This window comes from Thermothelomyces heterothallicus (assembly GCF_042370625.1).
Source record: "Thermothelomyces heterothallicus CBS 202.75 unplaced genomic scaffold P884_scaffold_4, whole genome shotgun sequence".
Lineage (NCBI taxonomy): Eukaryota > Fungi > Ascomycota > Sordariomycetes > Sordariales > Chaetomiaceae > Thermothelomyces > Thermothelomyces heterothallicus.
In genome coordinates, this window is record NW_027192565.1 from 397,625 (window position 1) to 410,063 (window position 12,439).

The 12,439-nt window shown below is 56.9% G+C and overlaps 4 protein-coding genes across 4 annotated transcripts; 2 read left to right on the top strand and 2 right to left on the bottom strand.

The window, feature by feature from the left end:
- Window positions 1-1,748: 1,748 nt before the first annotated feature.
- P884DRAFT_256020 (uncharacterized protein) lies at window positions 1,749-2,361 on the top strand. The gene has a single exon (XM_069441035.1). It carries the CDS (start codon window positions 1,778-1,780, stop codon window positions 2,276-2,278), a length of 501 nt encoding a protein of 166 aa, XP_069299977.1. The 5' UTR covers window positions 1,749-1,777; the 3' UTR covers window positions 2,279-2,361.
- Window positions 2,362-4,025, bottom strand: P884DRAFT_256021 (uncharacterized protein). The gene is made up of 3 exons (XM_069441036.1): window positions 3,845-4,025; window positions 3,092-3,454; window positions 2,362-2,970 (listed from the first exon to the last, which is right to left on the bottom strand). The coding sequence occupies exons 1-3, from the start codon at window positions 3,897-3,899 to the stop codon at window positions 2,579-2,581; spliced, it is 810 nt and encodes a 269-aa protein (XP_069299978.1). The 5' UTR covers window positions 3,900-4,025; the 3' UTR covers window positions 2,362-2,578.
- A 1,355-nt stretch (window positions 4,026-5,380) lies between these two features.
- Window positions 5,381-7,299, top strand: P884DRAFT_237743 (uncharacterized protein). The gene is made up of 4 exons (XM_069440054.1): window positions 5,381-6,232; window positions 6,284-6,365; window positions 6,405-6,673; window positions 6,791-7,299. Exons 1-4 carry the CDS (start codon window positions 5,537-5,539, stop codon window positions 7,007-7,009), a joined length of 1,266 nt encoding a protein of 421 aa, XP_069299979.1. The 5' UTR covers window positions 5,381-5,536; the 3' UTR covers window positions 7,010-7,299.
- A 464-nt stretch (window positions 7,300-7,763) lies between these two features.
- On the bottom strand, window positions 7,764-10,881 carry P884DRAFT_290072 (Alpha/Beta hydrolase protein). Its single transcript, XM_069444038.1, has 2 exons — window positions 10,309-10,881; window positions 7,764-10,256 (listed from the first exon to the last, which is right to left on the bottom strand). The coding sequence occupies exons 1-2, from the start codon at window positions 10,398-10,400 to the stop codon at window positions 7,985-7,987; spliced, it is 2,364 nt and encodes a 787-aa protein (XP_069299980.1). The 5' UTR covers window positions 10,401-10,881; the 3' UTR covers window positions 7,764-7,984.
- Between the last annotated feature and the right edge of the window lie 1,558 nt (window positions 10,882-12,439).

The window sequence follows — 12,439 nt, forward strand, 5'->3', positions numbered from 1 at the left end:
CCTTGTTTTACCTTTTACCATAATGGGAGACGTCGAGGGAGGCTATCTGACATTGTTTCAACACCCAAATCTTTTGTTTATATATTATGGGCTTTGGAAGCTGTATAAAACAGGAAGCAAAAGTGAAGGAGGCAGAAAGCGAGCGGTGCCTACTCTGTCGTCTGTACGACTTGGTCACCGGCGACGGCTCGGGGATCGGCGACGACGGAACTCTGTTAGGGGATAATGTATTAGGAGTCAGGCGCCAGTGGATATCTAGACTGCGTCGAGGTGGGTGGAGGCACCTCCGGAGGTGGTAGCTCCCCCGACCCCATGCACGCCTGCAAGAAAGGGGGCTTCGCATTTTGCGGGAAAGTACAAAGAGTTCTGGTCCTGAGATTATGTCGACGGGTGTGTCTCCTTTGGCTGACTCTGCTTCCTAGGTCTGTGCGACGTGGGCGTAGTCTGTCCGTGTCTTGTATCTCGCTGGCTGACTAGGTAAGAATGAGGGTTGTTGTGCCACGGGCAGGCCGAATCCAGTAGCGCAAGGAGGACTGGGCCGCTTACATAGTGGTCATTAATGGGCGCTGCAGATCCTGTTTCCACTCTGTAGAGCGAAAACAGGACAAAAATCCTGTACTTTACGGGACAGCCACTACGTTTACGATTGTAGTACGATTGTAGTTTGTGCAAAGTGTGACATTCCATAACTAGATGTGAATGGATTAATGGTGTGTTGCTTTTCTCCCTGAGCTCCTGACGCCCTCATCAGCCCTAACTTTAAGGCGCCCCCTTCCCGCCCCCCTTACCCGACACTACACTACAGAGTACTAGCGCACTAAACGGCCCCGGGTACCGTACGCAGTAATACCAAGCCTGCACTTGCTCGACCGTGCCGAGTTCTCCGCCTCGTTTCCCTTGGCCGACGTCATAGGGGACCTCCCTTGGTTGATGACGGGCCCACTGGTCGACCAGTCACATGGCAGCCAGGATCCATCATCCCCAGCGCTACTTGTTATTCGCCAAGCGCGCGTGTGTATCTTTCAACATGCCCTCTTCTCCCCTGCAAGCAAGTGCTATGAATGAAAAAGCTGTATTTGCGATCATCCTAGTTCCAACTTTCACCGCTAGATTCACAGTTCACCACGCAATCTTTTCTCGGCCCCCGAGATCATAATTTTTTTTGGTGAGAAAATAGCCTCGTTGATGTCCTTGGCCATATCAAGAAGAAAAATAAAAGCCCAAAACCAAATATAAGAGGGGAAAAAAAAAGGGGACCAGAAAAGAACATGTGTCTGCGCTGATAATTGTTTGCTCATCCCCGTACTACCTTCTGTCGGTGAGCACACGCTAACACATTACATTAGGGAAAAAAAAAAAAAAAAAGAAACGAGCGAAGGGCTCCAATCATCCGGGTCCTTGGGGAGGAGGGTTGCGGTTCAAGAGAGGAACAACAAGGGCGATCCTCCCTTTACCCCCTTCCCTCCCTCCCTCCCTCCCTCCCTCCTCTCCTTTTCCCACCCGCAAAGCCGCGATGCTGTGCCGGCGGTTGAAGGAGATCTGGATCTACTTGTGGAACTTCCGCTACCTGCCTCTCAAGTACCGGTGGCCACTCATCAAGCTGCGGCGCCGCCTCCTTCCGACGCGGACGGGCCTCGGTCTCCGCAACGCGCTCCGCCATGCCCGCTCGCTCCGGCACCCGCCCGAGCCCAACGCGTACCTGTTCGTCTTGCGGCTCCTGTGGCCGTTCCCCTCCTGGCGCTTCCCCGCCGTGCTCCCGCCGCCGCCGCGCGAGATCATGGCCGACCCGGCCCGGGTCCGCTGCCGGGTCCGCGACCTCATGTACCTCCGGTCCATGCCGCTCTGGCGCGCCCGCGACACGCCGCAGCGGTCCTTCTACCGCATCTACGAGGCCTTCTGCGCCGCCGACGGGCGCATGATCACCTACGAGACCGAGTACTTTTGGCGCCGGTCCGGCCCGGACTGGGCCACCGCTAACATCCCCGACCCGGAGTGCGGAGACCCGGAGCAGTACGCCGTCATGGCCTCCCTGGCCGAGGTCCTGGCCGACTCGTTCGTTTGGCGCCTGGAGCTCGGCATGCGCCGGACCGACCGGCCCATCGTCAGCCGCTCCGAGGACCCCCCGCCCTGCCCGCCCGAGGTCGCCCCCGCGTGGACGGCCCGGGTGGGCCCCTTGAAGGAGAAGCTGGTCCTGGACCCCGACGAGGACGAGTACTTTGACAGCCCCTTTCATCGCCGCAACATATACATGGCGACCGGGTGGTTCTACACGGTCTGACAAGCAAGCCCTATCAACCAACCAACCAACCTTTGCTCTACCTACGCACGCCCGTGATCAATAAATAATCGATACGCTCTACTACCACTACACGCAAGGGACGCAGGCTCTGTTAAGGAGAATGAAGAGGAATCCAAGCAATAAATGTTTAAAAGGAAAAGAAAAGGGAACGGGTTAAGAAAGAAGGAAAGGAAAGGAAAGAGAACAGAAGAAGGCTAAAAAACAAAAATATGAAAAAAAAAGAAGATTATATTAAGAAAGAACAATCAGATTAGTTTTCGTTGCACTTCCTGGCCCTGCCTACGCCACGTTGGCAGGGCCTCCCTTTCCCTTGATCATGTCCATCCAACCCCTCACCCCTCTGAAAGCGCCTTCGTCGACCCAGACCCAGGCGCCGTCGAGGCCGCGGTACTTCCACTTGGCCGCGTCGGCGTCCCAGGTCATGTCGGCGATGCCGACCTCGCCGTAGGTGCGGGCGTAGTAGTCGGCCACCTCGCGGATGGCGTCGTCGGTGGGGGGCACGTCGAAGCCGTTGAGGTTGAGCCCCCGGACGTACTGGAAGCTGAGGGGCGGCTTGTTGCCCGGCCGCCGCATCAGGCGGACCAGCGCGGCCGCGTCCGACAGGTCGACGTCCTTGTTGCCCCGCCGGCCGCGGGCGTGCGCGACGCGGCGCAGCTTGCGTTCTAGTGCCCCTACAGGTCACGCACGCACACGCACAGAACGGAAAGAAGACGAAAACCGTCAGTCCTCTCGATATCCTCGACATGGAATCGGAAGGCTAAAAAAAATTGGGGTGGGAGGGAAAGCGCTTACAGTCGAGGCGGCCGGCATAGATGATGAGGTTGCGGCCCTCGTAGATGGTGATGCCCTGCTGGACGGAGCCGAGGAAGAGGGCCATGCGGCGGTTCTTTGCGACAAAGAGCTCGACCTCGCGGTTGAGCCAGTCGTCGGCGTAGCCGCCCCGCTGGGCTACCTGCGACACGGCCGCCTCGAACTCGGCCAGGTAGTCGGCGGCGGCGGCCAGGTGGGGGTCCAGCATGCAGTCGATGTCGAACGAGGCCTCGCGGTTGAGGCACACGCGCACCGCCAGCGACCCGCCCACCGAGATGAGCCGCAGCGGCGCGATGCTCATGAGCAGCTCGCTGCCCCCGATCTCGGCGTCTAGGAGGGCGAGCGCTGCTGAAGGGGGAAGACGGGGCGGCCGTGGTTTGGTCGTCGCGTTAGCCGGGCGATCTCAAACTTTCCTCTCCATCATCACGCGGTGCAGTGCATAAAAAGAACGGGTGCGGAAAAGGATAAGACGAAGAAGACGGGGGGGTAGGGGGAGAGCAGAGAAGACGATGGCAGAATATGTTCTCTTTTTTTTTTTTTTTTTTTTTTTTTTTTTTTTTTTTTTTTTTTTTTTTTTGGGGGGGGGGGGGGGGGGGGGGGGGGGGAGGTTGGTTGGTTAGAGCAAGAAAAGGAAGAAGAGGAGGAGGAAAGAGAGGAGGAGAACGAGATGATGGCGTTGATGGTGTTGATGATATTTGTTGATAATGAAGGGAAATAGAACAGCTGGAAGACGACCTTTCCCCATCTCATCGTATGTCAGAGGCGCCTGGTCTTTCCGGGCGGAAGCCATTTCTTCCCCGTCAACATCGAAGGCAACTCCTCCTCGTCACGCGAGCTCTCTTTGCGAATATCACGATACCGACGTGTCGTCACAATAAACAGACCATGCCCGGGATTCGGTGCTTCTCCCTGTGAGCGGCCGAAGTTTAACGGATATTCCGGAAGCGTCGCCGCCTTGTCGGCCCCCCCCCACCCTGAAGCCACCCACCCCCATGCGGCGGCCCCCCGCATACGCGAGCGCAGCAAGACGAACAGATTTCTTTTTCCCCGCCCGGTGTGCCACCCCGGATGTGCTCTCTCTGCGAGTGTGTGCGCATCGACCTATCCGATTCATTTGTCTCGCATGGCGCTAATGTTCGATTGGACAAAGTCTCGAAATAATCACAGTCTGAGAAACTGAGAATAAAAATAGAGTGATCAGCTAAGACCGGTGAGGAAAATGATGCGTTTGAACACCCGTGAACACACTGCACCTCCCTATGTCGCTATAGGTGACGAACGCTAAGGTGCTTCACCAGTTCACTCAACGTACTTAGGCCCTGAATGGTGATCGTGTTGTGTAGGAACCGGCTTCGGACGAGAGCCTAATTTTGGTGTCGCCAGATTCGCCGTAATTCCCGCGTATGAACGTAGTGCGGCTAATGGGCTGAGCTTGTTCATTTCCCCCTTTCAGCGCCCAACCAACGGGCCACGGGACAACTTCAGTGACAGACTTATAGCGGCCATGATTTTTGCTCCGGAATCTTGATGGAAAGTGCCCGAGAGACGAAGCTGGATGCAGCACCGAGAGACCTACCTGACCCAGTTGCCTGCTTACTAGGAGGCATGTATGTATGCACAGCGCCTTCCCGCTTTTGCATTGAAACAATACTCCGTACCTCAGGCAGTACTTTGCGAGTAAGGCATACAACCAGCCTCTTTGTGGCTTGTTTGGCTCTGCAAGTCATGTGGGCTCAAACTCTGGAATGCGTAGAAACAATAAAAAGCTGCTCTATCTTTGCCTTGTGTGCACCATTGCGCGGCACAGTACATTTGCAAACTCGATGGACTCGGTACTCGATTCCCCTCCTCACTCTTTCTCCCCCTCTCTTTCTCTCGCTGAATCATTCATGTTCTGTTATCTTCCAGTCGCACCGTTTTTATGACGGCCAAGGACAATAGCTCTACGCTGCCGTAGCGACCATCAGCATCCATGCCGCCGCTGGTTCTCATCAATTTCAGGGGAACAGAAGAGCAGTGTTCGGCTTTGCTTTCTTTAGATAAAGCATGGTCTCCAATATGCACAAGATTCATCACAAATCAAGGCCATGGCTCGTTATCCGCACATTGAACGTGATATAAATTTGTAAACCGGCGTTGACACATCATGTTTCAGAGCCGACTCGGTCGGTCCGGAGCGGGGAGTGGGACCTCGGACTGGTGCAGGAACGGAGCGGCCCAGAGCGGGTGGCATCGGATCAAGCGGGACCCTCACCACCAACAACCAACACCACCACATGGGAGCCCCACAGCGGGATATTCGAGGCGCTGAGAGCGAGAAGAGGGACTAACGGCAAGCGACAAGCCACTGCCGTCAAGAAAGGCAGTCGATCCCACCAGTTCCGCAATTTACCCACCAATCGTCCCGCGGCAGCTATATATAGCGAGATGCAAATCTACGGCGAGAACGGGGTTTCCGGGGACGCTGCAGCGGATTGGTCCGCGTGGGCCTCCGTGCCGTGGACCGCCGTGTTCGCCCCGTCGACGGACGCGGGCAGCGTCAACGGCAACGTCAACGGTAAAGTCGACGGCGCTGATGTGCCGATCATCGGCTGGCTCAAATCCGGTGTCCCATACCTCCCTCCCGAAAAGGCCGCCTCCCTGCAGACCCTCGACGTCTGGATCCCGAACCTGCAGCCGACCGCCACCGAACCCACCGCCCCGGACCCGTCATCCCTCCCCCTCGACCCCCGCGGCGGCGACGGCAGCAGCAGCAGCAGCAGCAGCAGCACGTGGATCATCTACATCCACGGCGGCGCCTGGCGCGACCCCCGCATCTCCTCCGCCTCCTTCGCCCCGGCCGCCACCGACCTCCTCCTCCGCGCGGCCCGGACGCGGGCCTCGTGCGGGACGCCCAAGCTGGCCGGCGTCGTCTCCCTCAACTACCGCCTCTCGCCGCACCCGTCTTACCCGCCGTCGCCGTCGCCATCCGGCCCGAACCCCTCCCGCCAGGCCCGACACCCCGACCACATCGCCGACGTCCTCGCCGGCCTCGCCTTCCTCCGCCGCCGCCTCCTGCTGCCCGACGACCGCGGCGACGACGACGACCGTGACGGCCACGGCGGCGAGAATGCGAGCGCCGGAGTCTCCGGGAGGAGGAGGAGGAGGAGGAGCGACCCTCGCCCGCGGAGACAGCGCTGGATACTCGCGGGCCATTCGTGCGGCGCCACCCTCGCCTTCCAGTCCGTCATGGACCCCTCGCGGTGGGGTCTCCCGGGTCCCTCAGTGGGAGCGGGAGCGGGAGCGGGAGCGGGAGCGGGAGCGGGAACGGAGAAGGACGACGCGATCCTCCCGCCGGCCGCCATCGTCGGCTTCAACGGGCTCTACGACCTCGCCGGCTTCATCGCCTCGCCCCCGGCCGGGTACGCCCACCTGCGGGAGGCATACCGGGGGTTCGTCACGGCCGCGTTCGGGCCGGACCGCCCCGTCGGCGGCGGCGGCAAGGGAGGAGGGGGAGGAGGAGGAGGAGGAGGGAAAGGGACCGTCTGGACGGCCGTCTGTCCCGCTACGGCGGAGGGATCCTGGGTGGCAGAGTGGCTCGGCAGCGGCGGCGGCGGCGACGATCAGCATGACGCGGACGGCGAGAGGAAAGGGAGGACGAATAACGTTGAGGAGGAGGAGGAGGAGGAGGAGGAGGAGGAGGCGGAGGAGGAGGAGCGAAAGGGCGTGGTTGTGCTGGTGCAGAGCCGGGAGGACACGCTCGTGCCCTGGCAGCAGCTCGAGGTCATGCGGGAACGGTTGGAGCGGGAGCGCCGGCGGGTCGAAGTCAGGGTCCTGGAGGGCGTTGGCGACCACGACGATGTCTGGCGGGAGGGGGACAGGATGGCTGAGGTCTTGTGGGAGCTTGCCGAGGAGTTGTGATGAAGAGGAAGAGGACGGTCTGCTCTGGCATTTATTTAGAGGCGAGAGAGAGAGAGAGAGAGAGAGAGAGAGAGAGAGAGAGAGAGAGAGAGAGAAGGTGAGTTACACCGGCCGCTGGGTTACACGAGATTTTTAGGTGGGTTGGGTAGGCGGGCGCTACATGGGCCATTGGGGAAGCGCAAGTTAGATGCTAGAATGATTTTGATCTTCGTTTGCAGCGCAATAGAGCTCCTAGCTCCTATCCGATAAAGGCCTGCCCAACCACACACAGCAGCACAGCACGAACCAAGAAGAGAGGGCGGAAGCGGACCAAGGTGAGCGGCACGTTGCGAGGGATTTTGACCGGTCCTTCGCTGATACGGCTGGAAGTGCACTGATTGGGCCATGCCGAGTCCGGATGCAGTCGGTGTATGTATTCCGTATGTATGTATCCTTTAGGGCCACCTACGTAAGCGCTTTCCAGCCCTATACGTGGTGTCGTCTGCTTCTCTATTTCCACACCCCCTCTCCTCCAAATCATGAACTCGTTCAATTCAAGCCGGCTCATTGGTCCTTGTACCAAAAAAAAAAAATAAAAATAAAAAATTATGACGCCGCTAAACTGCCCAAGTCTCGACACAAAGGTCTTCCCCACTCGTTCCGCGACAGTCAAGAAGGAAATATCTTGGCCAGAGTCAGTATTGTGCCTGGGTGCGTGCCTCTAGTTGTAGGTGACCCGTCGCCCGGGCTCGATAGCGAAAGCCAGATTTGTCAGGGTGTATTTCATATTTAAATTCGACTTTTCAAGCTTAGATTCGGTCTTCTACGGCCCGCTTGGATACCGCTCTCGCTGCATGAATAAACCTGTCCGCTATGCAAGCTACACAACCTGAGACTGCGGCTAACCAATGTGCCCTTTACTCCATAATCCAAAACCCCTGTCTTGTGTACCCCTTTTCCGTCGTGAGTCGCGGTTCACACCTTCCGCCTGCACCTTCAAACTGGGTCATCGTGCGTTCCTGTTAGGCCCCCGGCCAGACCATGCATCCTCCTTCCCAGCAAATCATCCGTGCTCGCCAGCTTGACCAGACTCTTATCGTCCTCGTCTCGCGTTCGAACACGCTTCCCCGCCTTCTTCTTCTCGCGGGAACTGCTGGTTTCGAGCTGGGGCGCCACATATGGGCCGGCGTCGCCATCCTCATCCTCGTAGGCAGCGCGGGTTCCTTGGCCGTGTCCGTCAGTCCCCTCTCCGGTCAGTGGCCCAATATCTTCGCCGCCAGTTGTTCCCTTCCTTTCCATATCAGCCGCCGCCTTCTTCGCATCCTTCGCCTTCGCCTTTGCTATACTCATCATCTCCAGCGGCGAATCCTCATCCCCGTTCTCTCCGTCTTCCCCATTGCCCACATTTCCACCCTGTCGTTTCCTTCTCCCCAACAAGCCCCTACGAGCCAAGTCCCTCTCCTGCTCCCTCCTCTCGGCCCCGGCAAACAACTCCTCAGCCCACCCCGCCGCCCGGTCGATCAGCTTCCACGCGGGCGGGTACAGGGTTGGGAACTGGACGAATCCGTGACTGATGCCGGGGATGAGGGCCACCTCGGCCACAGCCTTCTCATCGAATCCCTCCGTCAGAGCATCGCTGTCGCGGTACTCGAGCCTGGTCCCGCCGCTGGCGAGCTGCGCGGCCTTCACGCGCCGCAGGCGCCCCGCAAAGATGATGGTGTCGTCAACGAGCGGATCGCGCTCGCCCGTGACAAAGTAGGTTTTCGGGAAACGGGAGAGAAGGACGTCCGGCGCCAGGATGGGCGAGAGGAGATAATCCTGGGAGAAATCGGGTCGGTTGTGTGGGCCGACGTAAAGGATGATCATGGCACGCATCATCTCCGGGGTTAGTACCCGGTCGTTAAAGTACGAAATCATGGACGAGGTTGCGAGGCGGGTGCGCATGGGCTCGGGGCGGTGGGAGGCTCCCGGGGTCGCGGTAGCGGTTGTGGTATTGCCGGATCCGGATTTGGTGGCGGTAGCCGGGGAGCTCGGTGCTGGCGGGCCTTGATGCACTTGACTCCAGGTGGTTGGGCCCAAGTTGGCGTACTCGGGAGCCGGGTCGCGGACGTGTTCGGTTGACTTGCCCTCGACCCCCGAGTCCTCTCTCTCGGGGCTAGACCGAGATTTGGATGACGGCGCAACGTCGTCCTCGTCGTCGGACGCGCAGGGCGTGCCGACCAGGCTGTCGTACTGGTGCTTCTTGCGCTGGACGATACGCTTGTTGGTCCCGCGCATACGGCGATCCTTGATCAGTGCCATCTGCTCGTCTGACATCCAACTACCGATGTTCATGTCCAGCGCGGGATAGAACAGGATCAGCCCATCTGGGACAGGAAGATCTACCTGGCCCTGAAAGCGGCGCACGGGTGATGAGCCGCTCTCGATGATCATCAGCGTTGTCGAAGTTGCCAGCGTCCCACCGGCGCTGTCCCCCGTCAACACGATCTTGGGAACCTCCTTTCCAGACAAGCCGACACATTTACCGCGGGTTTGTATGATCATGGTATATACGTCGTAGCACTCGTTAAGTGCGTAGGGGTACGGATACTCGGGCGCCTTCTTGTAGTCTAGACTCAGCACCGGCAAGCCCGTCTTGGTCGCCCAGGCCAGCAGCTTGTCGTCGTTGCATCTGGGATTCATGGCCACGAAGCCGCCCCCGGGAACGTCTAGGATGATGCGGTTGTGATCCTTCAGCTTGGACAAGGGCCCGTTGAAATAGAGCCATGCCGAGACGGGTTCTTTGTAATCGCTGGCGGGAGGTCGCGCGATGCGCATCTCGCGCGGTGGCCACTTCATGAGCCTCGGGCGCATCAAACGCTGCGCAAACCGCAAGTAGGGTGACTGACTGCCCTTGTTCCAGCTGACGCGCATGTGCTCCACCGTGATGTTGCCGCGCACCTTGCGCACCTTCTCATCGGCCTGTTCGGCGGCGATCAGGTAAAAGAGCGAGAAGACAACACTGGCCAGGTCGCGCAGCTTCTGATTGCGGATCTTCATGGCAGTCCAGAACCCGGCGTCCAGAGCGGTGAGTACCCAGGTAGCCCGGAAGTAGGCGGCGTCGTACATATTGCTCAGGGGGTCGGGGCTCGCGAGGCCGACGAGGGTGCTGAAGTTGCGGGCGGCGTAGAGGTATAACATGGTGGTCACAACGATCTGCCATGCCGTGAGCCGTTTCGACAACAGGCGCGACATGAAACGCAGAACGGGAGGGCCATGCTTGTGTCCTCTGCTCAAACGTCAGCCGGTACAGTATGGGGTGGAAAGATAGGTATCCGTACCTGGCCAAGTAAGCGGACCAGAAGGCCAGAACGGCAAGGACTTGCAATCTGCGCGACTTGACCGACGGCCGCCCCAGCAAATGGTCGATCATCTTGAGATATGGATTTCGACTCTTCGATCAAGAACCCGCGCTGTCCTTCGGGAAACCTCGCCGAATGACTGGTCTACTGTTGTTGGCCAAAAACACGCCGCCGGAAAGACTAGTGAAATGGCCCCGGTTGCTGGATGGCTCGGGTTCTCTCTGGATCCCCAAGAGTTGCACTCGAATTGAGTTCAAGTCTAATCTCGCGGTGTCAGCGGAAGGAGCGTTTCAAGTTGATACCGCACGTGCGAACTAAACGAGCGAGAGGCGGTTGCTAGATGCGCCTGGAGAGAATGGCCATGGGACTGGGGCCTTTGACGGGGAAACCGTCAACCGGAGGTGCCTTCACACAAAGAAAATAGCCCAAGGCAAGGACTTGGGCCTTTTCGATGCTAATCCGGCCACATGGCACATGTCTGCTCGCCGCCCGATTTGACGGCCGCAAAAGGCCCGCGACAGGCACGGATCATCTCGCGTCACCGGGCAGTTCCCAAGCTTGGTTTTGACATGTGAAGATGACTGGGGGCCAAGGAGAGCCCGTCGGCAGGCGGCGGGAAGATTCAGGTTGCGTCTGGGGCGTGGGGTTATGTGGGACCCTCCAGCGGGGCTCTCCATGCAAGTGAGAGCAGTTCCGAACACTGGAGAATGAATGGGCGCCTCGAACAGCGGCGGCAGGAACGAGGGAATGCGATTGTGCCGCCGTTTAATCCGTACACTTTTGAATATCCAATCATTAGTTCGGATAACTACCGATTATACCTTGCATTCGAGAAACAGGGCCGATTACGGAAAATTCGAGCACTCTCCTCCGTTTAGGTACAAAATACGGACGTCCTTTTATAGACATGTTAAGCCTTATTAGAGTTGTCCTTGATACACAACCGCGGCCATAACCGAAGCGCGTATGGTTTGCGGGCAACAGCTGCCACGGATCTAACAATTGATCCAATCTTTTTGTATGTTTGGACGTTCCCTCCCTAATTTCCCTTCATACCGGGATCGAAGTAGCACGATCATGATTCAAACCCTTAACGCAACCAACAAGGGAAAGCGGCGCTTTTCGCCGCAGTTCTTAGGTGACCTGACCAAACCCCTTGTACTTGAGCTGACCAAACCCCCTATTAAGCGAGCTTAAGCGAGCTCGCTTAAGCTGACCTGACCAATATCCTAAAAAATAGAGAATTAATTCTAAATCAATTCTAAATTAATTTTATTATAAGTTATACAATCTTACCTAATATATAATTTACTAAGTTTTTAAAGCTTTATTTTAGAACTAATTTTAAATACTTTCTAAATTAAATTTAATTTAGTTCTAAAGTAGTTCTAAATCGATTCTAAACTAGTTTTAAACTAGTTTTAAAAGGCTCTTTAAATATATTAATTTTAAAAGTAATAAAATCTAATAATTAATCTTTATAATTTTATTAAATCGATTTAGAATTCATTATAAAGTGTTTAATTATATTCTTTTAGAATTGTAGGGAGGGATAAAGTTGACCTGACCAGTCTAAAAAATTTGAAGTTTTGGTCTGGTCAGGTCAGCTTAAGCGAGCTCGCTTAACAGGGGGTTTGGTCAGCTCAAGTACAAGGGGTTTGGTCAGGTCACCTATATACACTTTTCGCCGGCACAGAGGCTGTTGCTGCGGGTCAATGAGAGAGACACGTGACATTCCAACCTGTGGGGCAACTATGACCAAGAGGAGAGGCTGACGTGGAACACCTGGTGCCTTTCAAAAATTGGCTTACTGAGCCGTTCCGTCATCGACGAATCAAACCCAGGGCGTGACATGGCAAAATCAAGCTAAGGGAGGCATGAAGACATGATTAGATCTTTTTATTTACTCTTCTCCATGGCTCGACCAATGCCGGGCACACAGTGAAAAGAATTCCATTTCTGGAGGGACAGCAAAAATTACGACCGGAACGGCCCCGAAGGACAATTCATGACGGCTAGCACCACGATGTGGAATGCAGGCTCTCCGCCATACGGCGCGGTGTTCTTGATCTCCGCGCAGTCGATCAAGGTAAGTATGAAGAAGAAAAGA